Source organism: Piliocolobus tephrosceles, chromosome 16, assembly GCF_002776525.5.
Source record: "Piliocolobus tephrosceles isolate RC106 chromosome 16, ASM277652v3, whole genome shotgun sequence".
Classification (NCBI taxonomy): domain Eukaryota; kingdom Metazoa; phylum Chordata; class Mammalia; order Primates; family Cercopithecidae; genus Piliocolobus; species Piliocolobus tephrosceles.
In genome coordinates this window covers 5103987-5129253 of record NC_045449.1, presented here as the reverse complement: position 1 = coordinate 5129253, position 25267 = coordinate 5103987, and the positions used below count along the sequence as shown (strand labels likewise).

Here is a 25267-nt window from a genome sequence, read left to right as displayed (position 1 = left end):
GCTCACTTGGACTCGGGAAGGGGAACATCACACACTGGGGCCTATCATGGGGAGGGGGGAGGGGGGAGGGATTGCATTGGGGAGTTATACCTGATATAAATGATGAATTGATGGGTGCTGATGAGTTGATGGGTGCAGCACACCAACATGGCACATGTATACATATGTAACCTGCACGTTATGCACATGTACCCTAGAACTTAAAGTATAATAAAAAAAAAAAAAAAAAAAAAAGAAGAAACTTTGCAAAACAAAATCTAACGTAAGTCACATAAAGCAATTTGAAATGTTTGACAAGATACTTAGAAAGGCAGGGAACACTTTTACACAGCTATCCTAGGGAAATATCTGCACACATACACAATATGGTCAAGGATTTCACTGCAACATTATTTGAGATGACAAGAAAAGGGGGATCACCTAGATGCCCACTACAAGGAGAAAGGGTAAATCAATATGGTGCATCCATGCTACAGTCAAGAGCAAAATACAACATTGATATGAAAAATATCCAGGATAATGCATATGAGAAATATATACACTTTTTTTTGAGACAAGATCTTGCTTTGTTATGCGAAATATATACACTTTTTTTTTAGACAAGATCTTGCTTTGTAACCCACAGCTGAAGTGCAGTGGTGTGATCATAGCTCACTGCAGCCTCTGCCTCCAGGATCAAGTGATCCTCCCACCTCAGCCTCCCAAGTAGCTGGAACTACAGGCACATGCCACCATGCCCAGCTATTTTTTTTATTTTTTTACTTTTTGTAGAAACAGTCTCACTATATGGCCCAGGCTGGTCTTGACCTCTTGGGCTCAAGCGATCCTCCCGCCTCAGCCTCCCAAAGTGTTGGGATTACAGACGTGAACCACCATGCCCTGCCCAGAATAAATACTTATAGTATAACCATAGTTATATAAGAGGAAAACTATACCCTAAATGTGTATCATGAACACACAAAACTGGTTTAGAAGACTCTCTGCCAAATGGTACAACAATCTTCTGACAAGGGGAGGTGTGGGAGATGTTAAGGAAGATTTTTCACTTGATCACTTCATATTTATTTTTTTGCTGTATTTAAAACAAAAAAATTATGATAATGTGTAAAAAAATATATATATAATTCATGCAATTTAAATAACTAAAAGATAAAGAGAAAACAGGAACCTAAATATGCAGCGCTCTGAACACCTGCCACCTCCTATTACTCAGCCTCTCCATTCATATCATGTCACCTAGTATAGCTTTTAGAGCAGGGTGTCCAATCTTTTGGCTTCCCTGGGCCACATTGAAGAAGAACTGTTTTGGCTACACACAAAATACACTAATACTAACGACAGCTGATGAGCTAAAACAAACAAACAAAAAAAGATTGCAAAAGAAATCTCATAATGTTTTAAGAAAGTTTACAAATTTCTGTTGGGTTGCATTCAAAGCCAAGGGCTGCAGGTTGGACAAGCTTGTTTTACAGCAATGTCCCCCAAGATTTGGCCTGGGCTGCTAAAACCCAGGAGCACTGGGAGAACTGGTCAGCAGGGGAGAGAAAGATTTTCTCCGAAGTATGCACTGCTACATCCTGCAGTGACTGAAGATCATTTCTAAATCAGTTTCCCCACCCCCTTGAGGAGGCCATTTCTAAAGATGAAAAACAAAGCCCCTCAAATGTAGCTGTTATGTTTTTAAAAGTGGCATAGATCACCTTGTTGCAGCTTAAGTCAGTCTCTAATACACATAAGGTAATGCAATCCCATGTGGTGGGGGACATTACTGACAAGGCAAATCAGTCCTCAAAACTTCTATTCACCTGATCTTTCTTCTTCAGTTCTTCAACTTGTCGGAGCTGTTCTGAAGTTAGCACAATCTCCATTCGCTGCATGTCTCTCATCAGTAAACGCTGAGATTCCAGAAACTGGTCATTGGCCTTCTGCCACGTATGCTTTAACTGGTTGTGTTGCTGTCGCTCTTGCTCCAAGAGATGGCAAACTGTTTAGGAACCCCCCACCACAAATCAAAAACACTGAATTTTAATGTAGGCAATTTCTTTAGCACAGGGCTCCTAGCCCAGGTCTGACCAATGCTCCACATCTCTAGGATTCTATTCTTAGCTGGACCAAGGGGCAACCTATCCCCACACCATCTCTTTAAAGCAGAGTCTCCCAAAGTGGACTCCTAGGAACATAGCAAAGAAAGATTTCTGTGCTTAGTAAAGTCTTAGAAACTTCAGGTTAAAGGGAGAAATGTATTATTATTATTATTTTGCAAAGGCTCCTCCATAATTAAATAAATTTTTAAAGATTTCTTTACTGCAGGACTTTGAACTCGGGGTCTTAATTATGTCTATGTTTTCTTGGAAGGTGATATATAATATAGCCTTTCCCAAATCTATTTGACAAAAGAAAAAAAAAAAAACTTTTCACAGTACAACTCAAATAACAAGTATTCTAGGGAATAAACTTTGGGAAACATTGCTCCAAAGGCCAAAGGTGGAATAAACACTCCTAATTGTGTTTAACACATTCTGATAAATCTGTTATCCAGAAATCCTCTTGGGTCCGGTTAATATAGACTTCTTATGACAGGTCAAGGAATCTTTGTAAAATGTATGTGTTGTTGATACTCATCAGCTCAGCCATCCACCCATCTACCAAGTCAGAAACCCGAGACAGCTCATACTTCTGACTTTTCTTCACCCCAACATATTCAGCTATGACAGAGACCTGCTAATTCGGCCTCCTCTGCAATATGATACATCTATCTTCTGGCTTCTGCCTTAGATCAGCGCTTATGACTTAAACAACTACAACAGAGGCCCCTTTTTTATTCTTCTGCCCTCAGTCTTGCCCTCCCTATTCTATTCACCACAGTGCTGTTAGATTGAACTTTCTAAAATGCAAAACAAATATTACCACTCTCCAGTCAAAAACCCTTCACTGAACCCAGACACAAAAAGGCACGTATTATAAAATCCCATTCACATCAAAGTTCAGAACAGGCAAGTCCACAGAGATAGAAAGGAGATTAGTGGTTGCCAAGGGCTGGGGGTAAGACGTAGGACGTGACGGTAAATGGGGACAGGATTTCTTTTTGAGGTAATGAAAATGTTTTGGAAGTAGACAGTGGTGATGGGGCACAATTTTGTGAATATATTAAAAACTACTGAATTGTATACTTGATAACGAGTGAACTTCATGGCATGCAAATTTTATCTTAATAAAACTATTATTTCAGAGAAAATAGGCTGGGCGCAGTGGCTCATGCCTGTAATCCCACCACTTTGGGAGGCCGAGGTGGGTGGATCACAAGGTCAGGAGATCAAGACCATCCTGGCTAACACAGTGAAACCCCATCTCTACTAAAAATACAAAAAAATGAGCCAGGCGTGGTGGCGGGCACCTGTAGTTCCAGCTACTTGGGAGGCTGAGGCAAGAGAATGGCATGAACCCAGGAGGCAGGGCTTGCAGTGAGCCAAGATCGTGCCACTGCACTCCAGCCTGGGTGACAAGGGCAAGACTCCATCTCAAAAAAAAACCAGAGAAAATAAAAAAACCTTCAGAGGCTCCAAACTGCCCAGATGATCAAGTCCAATATTCTTAGCATAAAACCTCTATGTACTGGTCTGTTTCTACTGCTCCAATCACACATTTTGCCCATTGCCTCTTGTATTTTAATTGTGCTAAACTGCTTTTCTTAGACTTCCTTACCTAACTGCATCACATGCAAATGACCCTGAATGCCATGCTTCTCTCTGACTACCTGACAAGCACCTACCCACCTTCCAAAACTCCACTTAAGGACAACTTCTTTTAAGAAGCCTATCTGGGCCGGGCATGGTAGCTCACACCTGTAATCCCAGCACTTTGGGAGGCCGAGGCAGGTGGATCACCTGAGGTTGGGAGTTCGAGACCAGCCTGATCAACATGGAGAAACACCCCACCTCTACTGAAAATACACAATTAGCCAGGCATGGTGGCACATCCTGTAATCCCAGGTACTCGGGAGGCTGAAGCAAGAGAATCACTTGAACCCAGGAGGTGAAGGTTGCGGTGAGCTGAGGTCGCACCACTGCACTCCAGCCTGGGCGACAAGAACGAACCTCCGTCTCAAAAAAAAGACTCAATTTTTTGTTGTGAGTGTTTCAGTATGGAAATTACTCCATGTCCTTCCTCATTTTAATTAACCTTCTCAGGTCAGGTACTTTTCTTTTTTTTTTTTTTGAGACACAGTCTTGCTCTGTCACCCAGGCTGGAGTGCAGTGGCGGGATCTCAGCTCACTGCAAGCTCCGCCTCCCGGGTTCACGCCATTCTCCTGCCTCAGCCTCCCGAGTAGCTGGGACTACAGGCGCCCACCACCTCGCCTAGCTAGTTTTTTGTATTTTTTAGCAGAGACGGGGTTTCACCGTGTTAGCCGGATGATCTCGATCTCCTGACCTCGTGATCCGCCCGTCTCGGCCTCCCAAAGTGCTGGGATTACAGGCTTGAGCCACCGCGCCCGGCCAACCTTCTCAGGTACTTTTCAAGGGTTATTAGGAAGGTTTGGTAGTCTCAATAATTTACATTATTTCTGGAAGTGTTAGAGGGACACAGTTTAAACTGAACTAGTTCTTTTGGACACCTTTAAGAATATAAGTGTCTTTTTATTGCAATAGCACACTTGGAAACTGTTTCCTGAAGGCCAAAACTTTACTCAAAGTTTGGGTTATTTTCATAATATTTTAGTGGGGAAAGAATGTGCCCCTGGAAAACAGAGTCAATTTCTGTATCACTCTGCTACCAGACTAGTGAAATCAAAACTGTCCCTTAAAAACAGGACGGTACTTGGGGCCTCCAGAATACACTCTCTGCCCTTCCCAATTTTCACTTTTGCTAATACACCTCCATCAAAATGAGTGTGGGGGGAAAAGTAGTTTAAGCAGAAATTCCCAGCTTTATTATCTTTCTGCCCAAAGCTCATGCCTGGTGAAGTTGTGTTTTTTGTTTTTTTGGTTTTTTTTGAGATGAAGTCTCACTCTGTCACCCAAGCCAGAGTGCAGTGGTGTGAGCTCGGCTCACTGCAACCTCTGCCTCTTGTGTTCAAGTGATTCTCGTGCCTCAACCTCCCGAGTAGCTGGAATAATAGGTGCGCATCACCACACCTGGTTAATTTTTGTTTTCGCAGTAGAGACAGGTTTTCGCCATGTTGGCCAGGCTGGTCTCGAACTCCTGACCTCAAGTGATCTGCCCGCCTTGGCCTCCCAAAATGCTGGAATTATAGGAGTGAGCCACTGCATCTGGCTGCCTTGTAAAGTTATTACTGAGGTCATGAAGGAAAATCCATAATTTCAGGTTTGTATGAGTACATTTAAACCAACTACAAGGCTTAAATTGAATCACTAACATGTTGCATTGTTATTTTAAGATTTATCATTGTTATTAGTCAACATCAATTTAACTTATATGGTTCTCAGAGACAAAGATAAAAATATACAGAATATTTATTTACCTTCATGCAATTCTTTCCGCAGTTTCTCAGCATCTTCCTGTAGAACAGATTTCTGAGTATTCAAAACAGCTACATACATCTCTAGATCAGTCCTACAAGATTTCTCAGCTTCCAGATAATGATTCAGTTCTTTAACCTGAAAGAAGATGCAATTCCATTAAACTGAAATTTACAACAGTTTCTATCTTAGATACAAAATGATGGTAAGTTCTGGCTATGCCTTCATCTACATTTTACATCTACATAAATTACCATTTATAATTTTTAATTATAAAATAATATAGAAAACTGGGAAAATAACATAATTAATAGATGTTATCCATAATCATACCACCAGAATAGAATATACAATTGAGATTTCACATAACAGTTTTGTCCCTTGCTTTTCAAAAAGGTAGTTCCAATTTGTATTCCCACAGCAACATATGCATGTATCTGTTTTAGCCATAACAGTAACACCAGGTATGTTTTGCTTTTTTAAATCGGTAATTTCTAAGGACAAAAATTATACCATACACTTTTAAGTTTGCTTTCCTTTTATTTCTGGTGTGGGAATTCCAAATGTAAATTTATACATGTAATGTATAAAGACATTTTCACAGATACATATACTTATGGAAGTGAAAAAGAAGAAATTATGATGGAACAAATAACTAGTCTCACATTGTAATGACTTAAAGGCAAATGCAGAATACTTTTTAAAATCACATCTTGCCCAGGCATGTTGGCTCATGCCTGTAATCCTAGCACTTTGGGAGGCAAAGGTGGGCAGAATGCTTGAGTTCAGGAGTTTGAGACTAGCCTGGGAAACATGGAGAAACCCTGTTTCCAAAAACTAATAATAAAACCACATCTTTTGTAATACTCAAAATAGTAACAATATAGTCTAATATAGGAAAGTTATAACCAAAAAAAAATTTAATTCTTCCCCAGAAAATCAAGGATTATGTCACTTTAAGCTGTCACATAAACTGTCCATTCTAAATTCTAACCTTTCAGTTAACTTTCAACTTTTTCGAATGGTTATATCTAATATCACATTCAAAGTCCTTTTCATGCCCTTTATCTTCCCATTTCTTCAAACTTAAAATGGTTTGTTTCTCTGTTTTCAGTTATCTTTACTCCTAGGCCATCATGCAATAATAGTCAAAGATTTAAATGACTATTTAAGGAATCATTTGATGCTTCACTGAAGGCTGACAGTCCAGCAAATGATAAGAACAAAGAATGGTGAAGTCGTAACTATCGTGAAATGCTTTCTCTGACACCTGAAGACGGGGGTAATTCAGCTGATGGTAAGAGTCCATATGGCAGATTTAAAATGGTGGTATATAACCCACTAATTCTACCAGTTACTATTTTTTGGGATAAACATTTGGTTTAATTAATAATGAATTTCTAATATTTGAAAACTACTGAGCAGGACTCTGAGTAACTCTGAATTACTTTGAGTTCCATACCCTGTAATGACCAAAAACAAAAACAAATGGACATCTACAAGAAGCCAGGTGACAAGGAGAGGGTGCACACTAACCACTGAAAGTTACCTATCCGGAAAAATGTACGTGGTATTAGGATCTATGCAGGAGAAAGTACAGAGAAGCAACAAGGGCCATAAGAAACCAGAAACAGTCACCTGGGAGTACAATTTGACAACAGTGCCTTGAACGGAAGAGTTTCACATACACCAGTCGTCGGTGAATGCGACAAATTTCTCTGTAGCACTTACGACCCGGTTAGGGTAAAATGGTGTCCCACTTTGATTTACATTTCCCCAATTTCTAGTGTGGTTGAATGTTGAATATCTTTTCACATGCCTTGACTATTCTGGTTTCCTCTTTTGTTCAATGATTGCACACACACTTTACCTGTTTGTTTTTTTTTCTTTTTTTTTTTTACAGAGACCGAGTCTCGATTTGTCGTCCAGGCTGGAGGGCGGTGCTGCGATCTCAGCTCATTGCAACCCCAACCTCCAGCTCCTGGGTTCAAGCAATCTCATGCCTCAGCCTCCCAAGTAGCTGGGATTACAGGTGTGTGCCACCTGGCTATACTTTACCTGTTTTTCTTTTTTCTTTTTTTTTTTTTTTGAGACGGAGTCTCGCTCTGTCGCCCAGGCTGGAGAGCAGTGGTGCGATCTCAGCTCACTGCAAGCTCCGCCTCCCGGGTTCCCGCCATTCTCCTGCCTCAGCCTCCCCAGTAGCTGGGACTACAGGCTCCCGCCACCACGCCCAGCTAGTTTTTTGTATTTTTTAGTAGAAACGGGGTTTCACCGTGTTAGCCAGGATGGTCTCGATCTCCCGACCTCGTGATCCGCCCGTCTCGACCTCCCAAAGTGCTGGGATTACAGGCTTGAGCCACCGCGCCCGGCCTCAAACTCCCAACTTTAAGTGATCTGCCCGCCTCGGCCTCCCAAAGTGCTGGGATTACAGGCGCGAGCCACCGCACTTGGCCACTTTACCTGTTTTTCTTCAGAATTATTTGTCACTTGTGGACTTGGCAATTTCGAGAGTGTCTCGCTCTGTTGCTCTGGCTGGAGTGCAGTGGCGCAACCTAGGCTCACTGCAGCCTCCATCTCCCGGGTTCAAGCAATTCTTGTGCCTCAGCCTCCCAAGTAGCTGGGACTACAGGCACCCACCCGCCACCACGCCTGGCTAATTTTTTGTATTTTTAGCAGAGACAGGGTTTCTCCATGTTGCCCAGGCTGGTCTCAAACTCCTGGTCTCAAGCAATCTAAGTACTGGGATTACAGGTGTAAGCCAGCGCATCCAGCCAATTTAGCAATTTTTTTTATTATTTTGGATATTAATATTTTGTCAGTTAAGAGGTACTGATATCTTCTTATAGTCTGTAGCTTCTCTTTTCAACTTTTTGTATTAATAGTATCTTTTAACAAAGAACTTTATAATGTAGCTAAACTTGCCAGTTTTCCTTTCACAGTCAATATTTTTGTCTTAAGAAACCTTGGAGCCGGGCGCGGTGGCTCAAGCCTGTAATCCCAGCACTTTTGGAGGCCAAGGTGAGTGGATCACATGCGGTCAGAGGTTCGAGATCAGCCTGGCCAACAACATGACAAAACCCCGTTTCCACTAAAAATACAAAAATCAGCCAGGTGCAGTGGCCCAGGCCTGTAATCCCAGCTACTCGAGAGGCTGAGGCAGGAGAATTGCTTGAAACCGGGAGGCGGAGGTTGCAGTGAGCCAAGATTGTGCCACCGCACTTCAGCCTAGGCAACACAGCAAGACTGACTCAAAGAAAAAAAAAAAGAAAAGAAATCTTTTTGAAGACAAAGTGGAGTGAGTGGGCCTACCTATCAGATAGTATGACTTTTCAGTAAAGCTACTATAATTAAGATAGTTTGTTACGGGTTTAGGAATAAACCTGTCGCCCAGGCTGGAGTGCAGTGGCGCAATCTCGACTCACTACAACTTCCACCTCCTGGGTTCAAGTGATTCTGGTGCCTCAGTCCCAAGTAGCTGGGACTCCAGGCAAGCACCACCATATCTGGCTAGTTTTTGTATTTTTTGTAAGGAAAGAGTTTCACTATGTTGTGCTGGCTGGTCTTGAACTCCTAAGCTCAAGCAATCCGCCCACCTCAGCCTCCCAAAGTGCTGGAATTACAGGCATGAGCCACCACACATAACCAGATAATAACTTATGTATTATTATTATTGAGACAGAGTTTCACTTGTTGCCCAGGCTGGAGTGCAATGGTGTGATCTTGGCTCCCTGCAACCTCCACCTCCCAGGTTCAAGTGGTTCTCCTGCCTCAGCCTCCCAAGTAGTTGGAATTACAGGCGGATGCCCAGCTAATTTTTGTATTTTTAGTAGATGCAGGGTTTCTTTTTTTTTTTTTTTTTGAGACAGAGTCTCGCTCTGTCACCCAGGCTGGAGTGCAGTGGCAGAATTTTGGCTCACTGCAAGCTCTGCCTCATGAGTTCATCCCATTCTCCTGCCTCAGTCTCCCAAGTAGCTGGGACTACAGGCGCCCGCCACCACGCCCAGCTAATTTTTTGTACTTTTAGTAGAGACGGGGTTTCACCGTGTTAGCCAGGATGGTCTCGATCTCCTGACCTCGTGATCCGCCCGCCTTGGCCTCCCAAAGTGCTGGGATTACAGGCATTAGCCACCGTGCCCAGCCAAGTAGAGGGAGGGTTTCACCACGTTGGCCAGGCTGGTCCCGAATTCCTGACCTCAGGTGATCCACCTGCCTTGGCCTCCCAGAGTGCTGGCATGGCAGGTGTGAGCCACCGCACCCAGTCAAAAAGGGTATTTTTTAACAATCCATTCTTTCCCCACTGATTTGTAATGCCACCTGTCATATATCAAATTTACACATGTATATAGGTCTATTTCTGGGCTGTTTTATTGATCCATCTGTTTATCCCTAAACCAGCAACACACTATCTCAATTATAGTAGCTTTACTGAGGTCCTACTATCTGATAGGTAGGCCAGGTCTCCTCATCTTGTCTTCAAAATTTTGCTAAGTATATTTCTGTTCCTTTATTTCTCTATATGAAGTCTACTTCTAGAACTGAATTAATCAAGCTCCTTATTAAACCCTGTTGAATTTTGAGTAAAATTTTAAAATTTGGGGATACAAATGGAGGGTTTTTTTTTTCTTTTGAGACGCAGTCTCGCTTTATCGCCCAGGCTAGAGTGCAGTGGCACGACCTCAGTTCACTGCAACGACCTCAGTTCACTGCAACCTCTGCCTCCTGGTTAAAGCAATTCTCCTGCCTCAGCCTCCTGAGTAGCTGGGCTTCCGCCACCATGCTCAGCTAATTTTTGTACTTTTAATGAAGAGACCGGTTTCGCCATGGTGGCCAGGCTTGTCTCAAACTCCTAACCTCAGGTGATCCCCCTACCTTGGCCTCCCAAAGTGCTAGGATTACAGGCGTGAGCCACCGCACCTGGCCCAATGCTCTATCTTTTCATTCAGGAAAATACAGATTCAGGTCCTCATTTATGATGCAGTCCATAAGGACCCTGCCCATCTTTGTTTAGCTATATTGGTAGGTAACTAGTTTTTGTTTTTTTTTTTTTAACTCTTGTGAATAGGATCAATCTTTCTCCCCCGTCTGCATTCTTCAACTGGATATCACTGGGGCACAGAAAAACAATTATTTTTGTATGTTGATTTTGTTGGAACAACTTTCAAATTGTTGAACTCTTATTAGGTCTAACTATCTGTTGTACATTCCCTGGTTTCTTTATACAGACAATTGAATCAGTCTCGTTGCTTTCTTTCCAGTTCTTATACCTCATTTCTCAATTACTGGGCATGGGTCTGCCCCAGAATGTTCCCATCATTAATGGTAAGGCTGCCAAATATTCATCCTTAACTATGTTTGCTAACGGTTTGATAAATAGCCCCTTACTAAGTTATTGTGGTTAAATTTCTCAAATACTTTTCTGAATTCAAGGCGAATATGCTGTTCTTCTCCAATCATTTTATGTGTACATTGCAATAATAGATTTTCTGACAAATTTCTGGGAATACACCCTACTTGGTCATGATGTATTTCTCCCCGTTTATTTTAGCTACAATGTTGAAAATTTTAGCTTCTGTATTCCTGAGACAGATCGGTAATTTTTTCTCATACTACCTTTCTATGTGTTTGTTCACTTGTAGTGAAGATCTACTCGTCTCATAAAATGATTTGGAGAGCTTTCTCTTTTTGTATTCCCTGAGATTTTGTAAAATGTAAGAATTTGCTCTTTCCAGAAAGTCTGGAAAAACTTACCTGTAAAACCAACAGTTTAATGTCTTTTGGTGAGAGGAGACAACAGACAATAAGATTTTTTACTCTAGATCCACTTTCTTTAATAATTACTGACTACCTTAGCTTTCCTGTTTGGGAACAATTTTGGCTAATTATCTTTTATTAGAAATTTTTTTTCATTTCATCTGTTTTCAAATTTATTTGTGTGACATTGTTTATAGTACTTGTTATTTTTAAATTTCTACTGATTTGTAGTTATATCCTCTGTTTTTTTTGTTTGTTTTTAAGACAGGCTCCCTTGCCCAGGCTGGCGTGCAATGCCGCCGTCATGGCTCACCACAGCCTCAACTCCTTGAGCTCAAGTGATCTTTCTGCCTCAGCCTCACAAAGTGCTAGGATTACAGGCATGAGCCTCCCCACTTGGCCTCACTTCTGATTTCTCTTTTTTTGTTGTTTTCATTTTTTCTGATCGGTCTTACTAGAGATTTGTGTATAGGTTTTCCATTTCTTCATTATACTGATAGTCTCTATTGTTCTTTTGCTTTTCTATTTCACAAATTTATATTATTTATATTATTCATTTCCATTTATTTTCAGTCTGGTTTTTTTTTTGTTTGTTTTTTTTTTTTGAGACGGAGTTTTGCTCTTGTTGCCCAGGTTGGAGTGCAATAGCAATATCTCAGCTCACTACAACCTCCACCTCCCGGGTTCAAGCAATTCTCCTGCCTCAGCCTCCCCAGCAGCTGGCATTATAAGCGCCCGCCACCATGCCCAGCTAATTTTTTGCATTTTTAGCAGAGATGGGGGTTCACTATGTTGGCCAGGCTGGTCCTGAAGTCTCCTGACCTCAGGCGATCCACCCACCTAAGCCTCCCAAAGTGCTGGGATTACAGGCATGAGCCACTGTGCCCGGCTCAATTTGTACTTTTTTTTTTTTTTTTTTTAAAGATCTGGCATCATTCACATCATTCTAAATATTTTGTAATTACTTTTTCCATGAGTATTTTTTTCATGTCCAGGCATTTTAACTATCATTTTAATGTAAATAACTGAATAACCCATAGTTACAGAACTGGGTCTGTGTAACCTCAATTCTAAGATAATGTATCTAAAAATAACTATACCTTGTCCCAGATACTATCCTAAATGTTTATAGGTATTAATTTACATGTTCCTCATAATAGCCATATGGTGGCTATTATAGGAATTAATTTATATGTTCCTCATAATAGCCAGATGGTGACTATTAAGGTGGGCTTATTATCCCCATTTCACAGTTGAGAAAATCAAAGTACAGTATGATTAAGTAATTTACCCAAGGTAACCCAGGCTACCAAATGCTGAGCTGTTAACTACTACATTCTAGTACTGTATGTGATACCATCTTGTTCTTGGATACCAAGTTGTGTGCGTCAACTACAACTAAATTATTAACCTGATAGTTCAAAATGTCTATAGCTTTACTAATAATTTTTTCCGATTGTATTCTCTAAAGGTCAATTTTAATCTGCTACTATATTTGTGAATGTCAGTTTCTCTTGTAATTGTCATTATTAGTTCATGCATTTCATGACTATGTAAGGTGCATTCAAGTTCATAACTATTACATCTTACTTATGAACTGTTTTTTAGATAGGATCCTTCTTTATCTCTATTAGTGGCTTTTCCCCCTTATCCTATCTTTGTGATACTACACTTGCTATAGCAGCTTTCTTTTGGTTCGAATTTACATGGTATACTTTTATCCCTTTATTTTCAATCTTTTTTCTTTTCTTTTTTTTTTTTTTTGTCGCCCACGCTGGAGTGCAGTGGTGCGGTCTCAGCTCACTACAACCACCTCCACCTCCCGGGTTCAAGAAATTCTCCTGCCTCAGCCTCCCAAATAGAAGGGACTACAGGCGTGTGCCACCATGCCTGGCTAATTTTTGTATTTTTAGTAGAGACAGGGTTTCGCCATGTTGGCCAGGTTGGTCTCGAACTCCTGACCTCAGGTGATCCACCCACCTCAGCCTCCCACAGTGCTGGGATTACAGGCATGAGCCACCGCGCCCAGCCTTCTTTTAAGACAGAGTCTCACTCTATCACCTAGGCTGGAGTGTAGCGGCATGATCATGGCTCACTGCAACCTCAACCTTTTGCGTTGAAGTAATTCTCCCATCTCAGCCTCTCAAGTAGATGGGACCACAGGCTCACACCACTATGGCTGGCTAATATTTTCAATCTTACCTTGTGGTTTGACTTTAGGCATAGCTCTTACAAGTAATATAAAGTTAGATTTTTATAATCCAATGTGATAATCTCTTTTAAACATAGGTATTGGTTTACATTTACCAAGACTACTAATAAATTCCCATTTATTTTTATATTGCTTTTGCTTATTCTCTCATTGCTTCTTTTGTTCCTACTTTCTTCCTTTTTTTTGGGTGTGGGGAACAGGGTCTCACTCTGTCACCCAGTCTGGAGTGCCAGTTCACTGTAGTCTCAAACTCCTGGGCTCAAGTAATCCTCCCATCTCAGTCTCCAAGTAGGTGGGACAACAGGCATGCACCATCACGTCTGGCTAATTTTCTGAAAATTTTTTGTGGAGACGTGAGTCTCACTATGTTGCCCAGGCTGGTCTTAAATTCCTGGGTGCAAGCAATTCTCCTGCCTTGGCTTCCTCAAGTATTGGGATTACAGGCGTGAGCCGCAACACCTGGCCTGTTCCTACTTTAATTCTTTTGCTGCGTCTTTATGGCCAACAAATTCAGCAATACCATAGCTACATCATCTCTAAAACATCAATGCTGGAGCTGCCATCAGAAAACAAAGTCAACTTTGAACAGTTTATTTTCCTTAATAGGAAAATGAATGAGACGGGGTCTCATTTTCTTAAGAAAATGAACACTAACTTTGTGACAAAGCAGCCATTTGTGATAAAACACCATTATTGTGATTATTTTAAATGTCCATAAGAGCAAAACCATCTCAAAGCAGTTTTTTTATTTAAATTTATTTATTACTATTTCTTTTTTGAGACGGAATTTCACTCCTGTTGCCCAGGCTGGAGCACAATGGCACAATCCCGGCTCACTGCAACCTCCGCCACCCGGCTTCAAGTGATTCTCCTGCCTGAGTCTCCTGAGGCTGGGAGTAGCCAGGACTACAGTCATGGGCCACCATGCCTGGCTAATTTGTATTTTTAGTAGAGATGGGGTTTCTCCATGCTGGTCAGACTGGTCTCAAACTCCCAACCTCAGGTGATCCGCCCACCTCAGCCTCCCCAAGTGCTGGGATAACAGGCGTGAGTCACCGTGCATGGCAGTTTTTTGCATTGTAAATAAAGACTCTTAAGATGCATAGTCTAAATGACAGGGTTTTTTTCCCTATTACTGATTCTAATTTTGTTCATGGTACTGGGGCAGAATCTTGGGTTTCAAGCAAATGGATTACAATGTTTCATAACCTTTGAGGCCTCCAGCTCTTTAATTTTGTCTTCAGCCTCTGTCAGTTTATCCTTCAAAGCTGCAATTTCTTTTTCCATTGGCATCACAACAGACCGAAGTTTCTCAGCATCTTCTTGGGCCTATGGTTAAAAAGAATTAAATGCCACGACTTATTCATTTACTGCTTTCCTAAGAAACTCTAACCCTTCCATTTGCTAAAACTTAGTATAACAAGTAACTCGACCAGGCACTATATTAACATTCACAAAACTGAATTAATGTCTAACTTTCAAATAGTGCATTACTTTGAACGTCAAGGTATAATTGAAGTTTTCCCAAATATTCCATTTAGAATTTGGGAATGGGAAAACTGATTGATTAAAACAAATTTGACTTCTTCATCAATTAAGAAAATATCCAATATATAAAAGGAAATACACATAATAAATTTTTTTTTTTTTTTTTTTGAGACGGAGTCTCGCTCTGTCACCCAGGCTGGAGTGCAGTGGCGTGATCTCGGCTTACGCAAGCTCTGCCTCCCAGGTTCACGCTATTCTCCTGCCTCAGCCTCCCGAGTACCTGGGACTATAGACACCCGCCACCACACCCGGCTAATTTTTTTTATTTTTATTTTTAGTAGAGACAGGGTTTCAGTGTGAGCCAGGATGGTCTCAATCTCCTGACCTCATGATCCGCCTGCCTCGGCCTCCCAAAGTGCTGGGATTACAGGCGTGAGCTACCGCGCCCAGCCTATAATAATTTTTTAAATTCCTGGGTTACTAAGTTTATGAGACAATAATTTATGAATAATGAAAGGGCTGATTATAAACACCCAAAATAGAATGATGTGTTTTCCAAAATGTTAGAAAATTATGTTGCTATAAAAAGGCCTCCATCCAATTAAACAGAGTAAATATTATTTTACTTTTACCATCTAAATGAAACAAACCCATAGAATGACCCTTAAAACTATCATTGTTTTCCAAAGTCCATTCTCAAAAACATGGATTAAAAGGAACCAACTTACATAAACTAGTAAACTGGTGAGAAAACGAATTTTCATTTCTTATATATACATACACTTACACGCAGAGAAACAAAGGCAGGCTCAAAAAGTTGGCTTTTTTCCTTCTAGGGAAACTGAAAACCTAATTCACTGAATTTAAATGAGTGCAAACTTATCCTAAGTTGTGCACAATAGGGAAAAATATCATAAATGCCCAAACGTGAGGTGGATTTTCCCCAAAACACATATCCCTCAAAAAACAGGGGTTCAGATTCACTTTGTTTTCAGGTCCTTACAAAGTCATCATTTATTTTATTTTGAATTAAATACTACTTGGAAAAGACAAGTTAAAATATCTCAGTCAAGGCTAGTTTAGGATGCTGATAAAAGTCATCTGATAAAAAACAACAGGGAAAAAGAAGGAGGGAGGAAACAAAGAATTGATCACAAATCAAGTTATTTATTAATATAAATATGACTTCACAATTCCAAGTGCTGAATGTCATCATAAACAAAACCTTTAAAGAGCACTTTTAAAAATGACAGAAAGGTCATTAAAAACAAGGAAAATCTGAGAAACTGTCACAGCCAAGAGGAACCTAAGGAGACATGACTAAATGCAATGTGGTATCCTGGATGGGATCCTAGAACAGAAAAAAAAAGGACATTAGGTAAAAACTAATGCAATCTGAATACAAAAATGGACTTAGGTAATAAGAATAAATTGATACGGGCTTATTAGCTGTGACAAATGTACCATGCTAATGTAAAATATTAACAACAGGGGAAACTAGGCATGGAGTATATAGGAACTATCTTCCCAATTTTTCAGATAATCAAAAACAGTTCTAAAAAAATAAAAGATTGTGGAAATCATGAATACACATACATTTGAAGAATGAACTAAGAATTAAGAACCAAAAAGGCATGATAAATTCAATTGAAAAGAAAAATCAATTACTAATTGTTTTATATAATGTGATTTTAAATATGTGTATGCATATAAAATAATGTAAAAGTTCATTTAATTAAACTGGCTCAAAAGCTTTTAATATTTTCTCAATGATAAAACATCTCACTTTACATTTAGTTGCCTTATGTTCAAGTATTATATGGTATTACGTTCAAGCATATGGGGTACATAATGTGTGGTACACAGAAACCAAAGGACACTGAGAAAGAAGGAAAACTAACAACTATTGTAGAACTTCGCTTTAAACACAGTCATCAAGCAAAAAGCAACAATACCCACTCAACTGATACTTAGGAATTCAAGCACCTATCTCCTAGACACTATGCTAAGCATTTAGGATATACAAATAAAAAACAAGCACATGTTCCCCCGAATCTATTAAAAAAAAAGAGAGAGAGAAAGAAAGAGAAACTCTTGCCTTCATAGAGCTTATATTTTAGCAAGGAAAGAAAGACAGTAAACAATAAACACAATAGGTGAACTCTGTATAGTATAAGGAAATATGTCCTATGGAAAGAGAAAAACTAGAGAAGGATAAGGGAGACCAGAGTAGTGACAGGCGGCAGAGGGAAGTTGGCAGGTTGCGATGTTAAATGGCAGATGGTCGGGATAAACCCCATGAAGTAGTGACATTTGATCAAAACTTTGAAGAAGATGACAGAGTTAGCCACAGATACAACATTATTTAGTACTATGTTTAGGTCTGTGTCCAAATAATTACTCTCACAGGAAATATCAAAGTACTTCTATTACTTTCTATTACACAACAATATTAGAGCACTTTGCATTTGAATTCAAATATTTCTACAGATGAACACATTCCTTCATACCTTTTTCATTTCATTTTCTAAATTTTCCTCCTCTTGACCTTCAGACAGCCTTCTTCTTAAGTCAGCTATTTCCCTCTCTGCGGATTCTCTATACTGTGCCCACTGCGCTCGCTCCTGCTCCAGCCTAAGGTGGAACTGGTGCTCATAGTCACGAACTGTTTCTACAAAACATCACCACATATTTCACATCTAAGCATTATGAAAAAAAAAAAACCCGGCACACGAAAATTTTTAAAGTTATATAAAAAGCTTACGTCTAATTTCTGGACAATGTTTAATTCACTAAAAAACAAAACAAACTAGTTGTAGTTCTTATGATATACAGAAATAAGGGCTTTAAATCATCACTTCTAATCTTCACAATAAACCTGTGTCATGTATTATTTTATGAATGAGAGAATCTTAGGAAAGGTTAACTAGTCTGGCCAATGTTTCACGCCCAGAATGAAGCAAAGCTAGAATTCAAACTTAAGGCCAACTCCAAAATCTATGTTCTTAGACATATACTATGGTTCCCAAGGAAAATATAGTATGTCACCCCAATCCCACTACCTGAAAGTGTGAGAAAAGGGATATATTTCTGGACTAGTTTACTAAAACCCAAGACTGTAACTTGAGGCAAACTCTAGAAGCTCCTTAAAAAATGGCTTTCTCTTTGATATAATCCTAAAACATGGTGGGGCTTAGTGGCTCTCACACACCTGTAATCCTAGCACTGTGGGAGGTAGACAGGAGGATCACTTGAAGCCAGGATTTCGAAACCAGCCTGGCTGACATGGCAAAACCCCATCTCTACCAAAGAGAGAAAAATTGCCAGGTACGGTGGCTCATGCCTGTAATCCCAGCACTTTGGGAGGCCAAAGCAGGTGGATCACCTGAGGTGAGGAGTTCGAGACCAGCCTGACCAACAAGGTGAAACCCCGTCTCTACTAAAAATACAAAAATTAGCTGGGCATGGTGGCAGGCACCTGTAGTCCCAGCTACTCGGGAGGCTGAGGCAGGAGAATCACTTGAACCCAGGAGACAGAGGTTGCAGTGAGCCGAGATCACGCCACTGTATTCCAGCCTGGGCGACAGAGCAAAGCTCTGTCTCAAAAAAAAAAACAAAGAGGGCCGGGCGTGGTGGCTCAAGCCTGTAATCCCAGCACTTTGGAAGGCAGAGACGGGCGGATCACGAGGTCAGGAGATCGAGACCATCCTGGCTAACACTGTGAAACCCCATCTCTACTAAAAAATACAAAAAAAACTAGCCGGGCGAGGTGGCGGAGGCCTGTAATCCCAGCTACTCCGGAGGCTGAGGCAGGAGAATGGCGTAAACCCGGGAGGCGGAGCTTGCAGTGAGCTGAGATCCGGCCACTGCACTCCAGCCCGGGGACAGAGCGAGACTCCGTCTCCAAAAAAAAAAAACAAACAAAAAACAAAAAAAGAAAAAAGAAAAATTAATCCCAGCACTTTGGGAGGCAGAAGCAGGAGGATCACTTGAGGTCAGGAGTTCGAGATCAGTTTGGCCAACGAGGTGAAACCCCGTCTCTACCAAAATTACGAAAATTAGCCAGGAGTGGTGGTGGGCACCTGTAATCCCAGCTACTGGGGAGGCTGAGGCAGGAGGATCACTTGAACCTGGGAGGTGGAGGTTGCAGTGAGCCTAGATCGTGCTACTGCACTCCAGCCTGGGTGACAGAGTGAGATTCTGTCTCAAAAAAAGAGAAGGGAAGGGAAAGGGAAAAGGAACAGAAAAGATTATCTGGGTGTGATGGCACATATCTGTGGTCCCAGCTACTTGGGAGGCAAAGGCAAGACAATTGCCTGAACCCAGGAGGCGGAGGTTGCAGTGAGCCGAGATTGCGCCACTGCACTCAAGCTTAAGTATGTCAAAAAAAAAAAAAACCTTATGTGACAGACCCTGTTGATTTCCCATTAATTTCCACTCCTTCGTCCTTACTGGTAAGACTCCAATTTTCTTTGGGAAGTCAGTGTGCGCAATTTTAAAACTACATTGTCCAGTTTCCCTTGTAGTTATGAGTGACCACACACTTGGTCAACAAAGTGAGGGGGATATGCTGGGTAGTTCTAGAAAACTTTTGCTTTTCTGATGCAGACTGAAGGAGAAGCAGCTATTTTTCAGCTGAGGCAAAGATTAAGTTGAAAACCATATGCTAAGGATGAAAGAACAGAAGGGCTGAAGGAGTTTGAGGCATTGTTGACATCATGGAACCAACGCAACCAGGCCTAGGGTATCTACCTTTGGAGTTCGTGTTCTGGGAGAAAAACGAACTCCTATTTTGGTAAATCACTGCAGTCAGGTTTGTTACATGAAGCCTAGAGTAATCTCTAGGTCATAGCTGCACACTCAGAGAAATAGGGCTAGCTTCACCTGCCTTTTTATAAAGAGCACTAAGGCAAAAAGTGACACACAATTGCAAACACAGTGGAAAAAGTCATCACTATTTCACATTTAGAATATTAACTAATCCAGGCCAGGCGCGGTGGCTCACACCTGTAATCCCAGCACTTTGGGAGGCCAAGGCAGGCAGATCACGAGGTCAGGAGATCGAGACCATCCTGGCTAACACGGTGAAACCCCGTCTCTACTAAAAATACAAAAAATTAGCCGGGCGTGGGGGCATGTGCCTGTAGTCCCAGTTACTTGGGAGACTGAGGCCAGAGAATCGCTTGAACCAGGAAGGCAGAGGTTGCAGTGAGCCGAGATCGTGCTACGGCACTCCAGACTGGGCGACAGAGTGAGACTCTGTCTTAAAAAATAAAAAATAAAACAATATTAACTAATTCCAGGAACCCAAAGATTCAGTGACAACTTACGTTGTTTCATCATCATCATCTCAGAAATTTGGGAAGTAATTAAGCACTAGTGCCAAAAGGAGTCTGAGACTAAACTATGTCTCTTCTTTTAGATGAAAGGTGGCAGCCCATGAAGCCTACCCTAGCCCATAGGCCATTCTACCCAACACAGTGCAGTGAAGATTTCATATACAAAATTTCTTCAAAAATCTAAGCCAGGCCGGGTGCGGTGGCTCACACCTGTAATCCCAGGACTTTGGGAGGCCAAGGCAGGTGGATCACCTGAGGTCAGGAGTTCAAGGCCAGCCGGACCAACATGGAGAAACCCCGTCTCTACTAAAAATACAAAATTAGCCAGGCGTGGTGGCACATGCTTGTAATCCCAGCTACTTGGGAGGCTGAGGCAGGAGAATCGCTTGAGCCCGGAAGGTGGAGGTTGCAGTGAGTAGAGTGAGCTGAGACTGCACCACTGCACCCCAGGCTGGGCAACAGAACAAGATTCCATCTCAAAAAAAAAAAAAAAAAAATTCTAAACCATATGGCCAAACTACACTGGAAGGGCAATAATTAGCTGAAGCTCATCAATGTAAACAGTTACTTTACCCTTTGCATGGCAGCTCTCTCTACTCCAGCACATTCCCTGTGCCCATACAGCTTTATTATTTGACATTACTAGCCTGCCTCCTAGAAGAAATCGACTTTTAAGCCTTACAAAGTACAGTCCTCATTTAATGCATTATCTCTATAACACTCCTATTATAACTCTCCATTATTAAGTTAGATAGCATTGATATACCCATTTATGTTATCAGTGACTTCTCTTTTATCTGAAAGTATATCTTGATGATGACAGTACATAAAACCACAAATTAAACTCTGGATATATTTTAAGATTCTCTGAAAATACTCTCAATCATCAGAATCGGATATCTTAGAAAATCAAAAAATTGATCTGTTGGTCTTTACCTTTCATAACAGCCTGAAGTGAAGCAACTTCTTCTCTCCACTGTCTTTTCACTTCATCTATAGCTTCTTGCTTGGTGTTCTCGGAGACTGTGGCAATCGCCTTAATATTCTCCATCTCTGCTTGAGCTTCCCACAGCTGGGTTCGAAGGTGTCCCAAATCATCTTGTGCAGCTTGTAATACTGCATTTTGCCTCTTCAGATCCTCTGGAGAGAAAAGTAAAAGACAGTCCATTAATGTTCACTTTCATCAGACTGGCATTCCGATAAAGAAATAAGGTATTAAATTTAAAAATATAAACATACAAAATGACACCCTTTTAATAGAGATGAGACTTAAGGTATGCTGGGTATCACAAACCAATTGCTACTATCTATCTAATGATCCAGTGGTTACGGTCATGGTTTTAAAGCTCAATTTACACATTCCCATCTGCTGACTAAATGAACTTGGTCATGTTATTTAATCTCTCTGGCCTAAGTTTCCACATCTGCAAAATGGAAGTTAAAAATAGCCACCTCACAAGGTTGTTGTAATGATAATTTATTGGAAATGCTAATTAGTACAGTACCTTCTACAAACATTCAAAAAATGTTTAATAAAAGAGAAAAGAAAGCCAGAGCACATGGCAGTGACTAGACCTATGGTCTTTAAAGTTAGCATTAATTTCTCAGCTCCCTCTTACCATCTTTTAAATACTAAGTTGATGTAATGTGCCTCCTACATGGTTTAAGCCCAGGCAGAACATATGTTTGGCCAAACTGACTTCAAAAAAAAGATGAACTTATCAACAGTATATGGGGATGTGTGATTGTTTTCCCATACCCTTAACAACAGTCACTATTTTCCGTCTTTTAAAACTTCTTGTAAATATCATGGGTAGCAAATGGTCATTTTAATCTACATTTCCCCTGTTAATAAGGAGTTTGAGCATCTTTTCATATATTTACTACTGACTCATTTCCTGTTTGGTGATATTCTTTACATTTGCTTCTAATGAATGATTTTCCTTCTGATCTGTAAGAGCATTTTATATATTCTGGATATCAAATCTGTCTTCTCTTACAAAACTTTTCCCAGTCAGCTGCTGTGTTTCTTTAAAAAAAAAAAAAAAGTTAAGAGATAGGGTCTCAATTGTCACCCAGGCTGGAGTGCAGTGACACAATCACAGACCACTATAACCTCAAATTCCTGGGCTCAAGCGATCCTCCCACCTCGGCCTCCTGAGTAGCTAGGACTGCAGGCATGCACCATCATGCCCATATAATTTTTGAAATTTCTTGTACAGGCAAAGTTTCACTATGCTGCCCAGGCTGGTCTTGGCCTCCTGGGCTGAAATGATCCTCCCGCCTCAGCCTCCCAAAGCACTGGGATTATAGGTGTGAGCCACCGTGCCTGGCCTTAACTTATGTCTTTTAGCATCTCAAGTTGTAAGGTATTTATGAAAAAAAATTGTTCATCTTTGTAAAATTATCAATTTCCTCTCCAAAGCACAATAAGTAAGCCAAACTGACCAAGAAAATAAACTGATTTAAGATCTAACTCTACCACTAACCAGCTGTATGACTTTAAGGAAATCACAAGACTCACAAGCCTCGGTTTCCTCATGAAGAGAGTGGCAATACTTTCTTGCATAAATTTCTAACTACTTATAAAAATCCAACAGTAAAATAAAAGAACTTTTAAACGTTGTGAAACATTCATTTTTATCAAACAATCACAGGAGTTAATGATTTGGTAGTCTAAGTTACAGAGGGAAATACCTAGTCATGCTAAGTTGTTTTGAAATCTTTACTCTCTCAACATCAGTTTCCATCGCTCTTAAAATACTCTGAATCTCTAGCCAAAGACAGTTTTAAGAACATTAATTACAAAAAGGAATTGTGTAAAGTCACTTAAAGACGGACACCTAGGAAGTCGTGGTAGGCATGCAACCAAGACTAACCCAGAAAGTTATAAACACGTGAAACCACAAAGGAAAAGTTTATGCGTGTCAACTCTATATTCTGAGTCTCAAACTGTTTCATAAAAAGTGAAAAAAAGAAAAAGCATTATTTCTGGGATACTTTATTCATTTTTGGGTACTACAATTTTTTCAAGGCTCAAGTTTATATACTTAACAGGTCCTCGTGCTAATTACCTCTGGTACTTTTGATTTGTTGGAGATTGCCCAGAGGTATTCACTACCATGCTGTCATTATGAAAAGAAAAACTGTAAACAAATACCAAATCTAAATATCCATTTTTGGCACTTAAAAGTGAAATAGAGAGTCTGGAGGAAGACTTGGTCAACACTAACTTTAGTTATTATATATGAATATATATTATATGCGAATGTTATATTTATATATATAATACAAAAAAACAGGAGACAAACAGAAGTTTAAGATAAAGTTAGAAAATCTTAATTTTTTGTAGTAAAGCATTTCAAACATGTTTGTCAATAGTAGGAGTTCCAACATTCGTTTATTGCTTTTACTGCTGTATATGTAATTATAAAAATTTTCAAGCATATTCAGAAGTTGAAGGTATATTACAACAATCCTTCATACAACTTTCACCAACACTCAACAGGAATCAAGATTTGCCATGCTTATTTATTTTTTGAGACAGAGTCTTGCTCTTGTTGCCCAGGCTAGAGTGCAGTGGCATGATCTTGGTTCACTGCAACCTCTGCCTTCTGGGTTCAACAGATTCTCCTGCTTCAACCTCCCGAGTAGCTGAGATTACAGGCACGTGCCACCACGCCCGGCTAATTTTTGTATTTTTAGTAGAGACGGGGTTTCGCCTTGCTGGCCAGGCTGGTCTTGAACTCCTGACCTCAGGTGATCCACCCGCCTCAGCTTCCCAAAGTGCTAGGATTACAGGTGTGAGCCACCACACCCAGCCTGCCATGCTTATTTAAACTATACTTTTTCTTTCCCGTAGTATTTTAAAGCCCCAGAAATATTACATTATCTAATGCATGGTACAGATGCATCTCTAAAAATATGGAGAGTTTCTTATATAAACAAAGTGCCACTGTCACACAAAACAAAATTAATGACTGCCTGATAACTAATACCAAATCTCTGGTAAAACTTCTCCAATTGAACAAAAAAAAAAGAAAAAGAAAGTCTTTCTGAATATTTTGTTTAAGATCAAAACAAGATTCAAGTACTTCATTTGGTTATACTAATGGTTTTGTTTTTTTTTTTTTTTTTGAGACAAAGTCTCACTCTGTTGCCCAGGCTGGAGTGCAGTGGCGCAACCTCTGTCACCCGGGTTCAAGCGATTATCCTGCCTCAGCCTCCCGAGTAGCTGGGATTACAGGTGCCCGCCACCACACCTGGCTAATTTTTGTAGTTTTAGTAGAGACAGGGTTTCACCATCTTGGCCAGGCTGGTCTTGAACTCCTGACCTCGTGGTTCCACCTGCCTCGGATTCCAAAGTGCTGGGATTACAGGCGTGCGTCACTGCGCCCGGCCATTTTTTTTTTTTTAAAGACAGAGTCTCACTCTATCGCCCAGGCTGGAGTGCAGTGATGCAACCTCGGCTCACTGCAGTCTCTGCCTCCAGGGCTGAAGTGATCCTCTCACCTCAGCTTCCCACGTAGCTGGGACTATAGGCATGTGCCAATACACCCTGCTGATTTTTGTATTTTTTGTAGAGAGGGGCTTTTGTCATGCTGCCCAGGCTAGTCTCAAACTCCTAGGCTCAAGTGATGTGCCCTTACAGGCATGAGTCACTAGGCCTGGCCTATAGTAATGCTATAAAGCATTATAAACTACTTCAAGCACAGAAACAATACAAAAAGTTCTATAATGAGCACCTATTACCTATCAGCTAGACCCATCATTTTTAATATTTTGCTACATCTCCTTCCATTTCTTTTTAACTTCAGGAAACAAAACATCACAAAGACCCAACCTTCGTCTGAGGTAACAACCGTCAAGAATTTGGATTTATCATTACAGTGCATGTATGTTACACCTTTACTTATGCTGCAGGTTTTAAAACCTTAATGTTCTTTTGCAGTTACTTCTTAACCCTCAACATTGTTGACTGTTGATAACTACTTCATTC

The 25267-nt window shown here is 40.6% G+C and overlaps 1 protein-coding gene across 6 annotated transcripts in view; it reads right to left on the bottom strand.

Annotated features, from left to right (window-relative positions):
* Positions 1–25267, bottom strand: part of RABEP1 (rabaptin, RAB GTPase binding effector protein 1) — a 115958-nt gene that overhangs the window by 33439 nt on the left and 57252 nt on the right. For 4 of the 6 annotated variants that reach the window (XM_023184544.1, XM_023184545.1, XM_023184543.1 and 1 more), the window contains 5 exons: positions 21205–21408; positions 17440–17600; positions 14651–14770; positions 5481–5616; positions 1806–1984 (listed from right to left, as the gene is read on the bottom strand). In XM_023184544.1, coding sequence (XP_023040312.1) covers positions 1806–1984; positions 5481–5616; positions 14651–14770; positions 17440–17600; positions 21205–21408 — 800 coding nt within the window. Of the gene's footprint in view, positions 1–1805; positions 1985–5480; positions 5617–14650; positions 14771–16076; positions 16281–17439; positions 17601–21204; positions 21409–25267 lie in introns of those variants that run through there. The other 2 variants (XM_023184548.1, XM_023184547.2) reach the window with 1 other exon arrangement.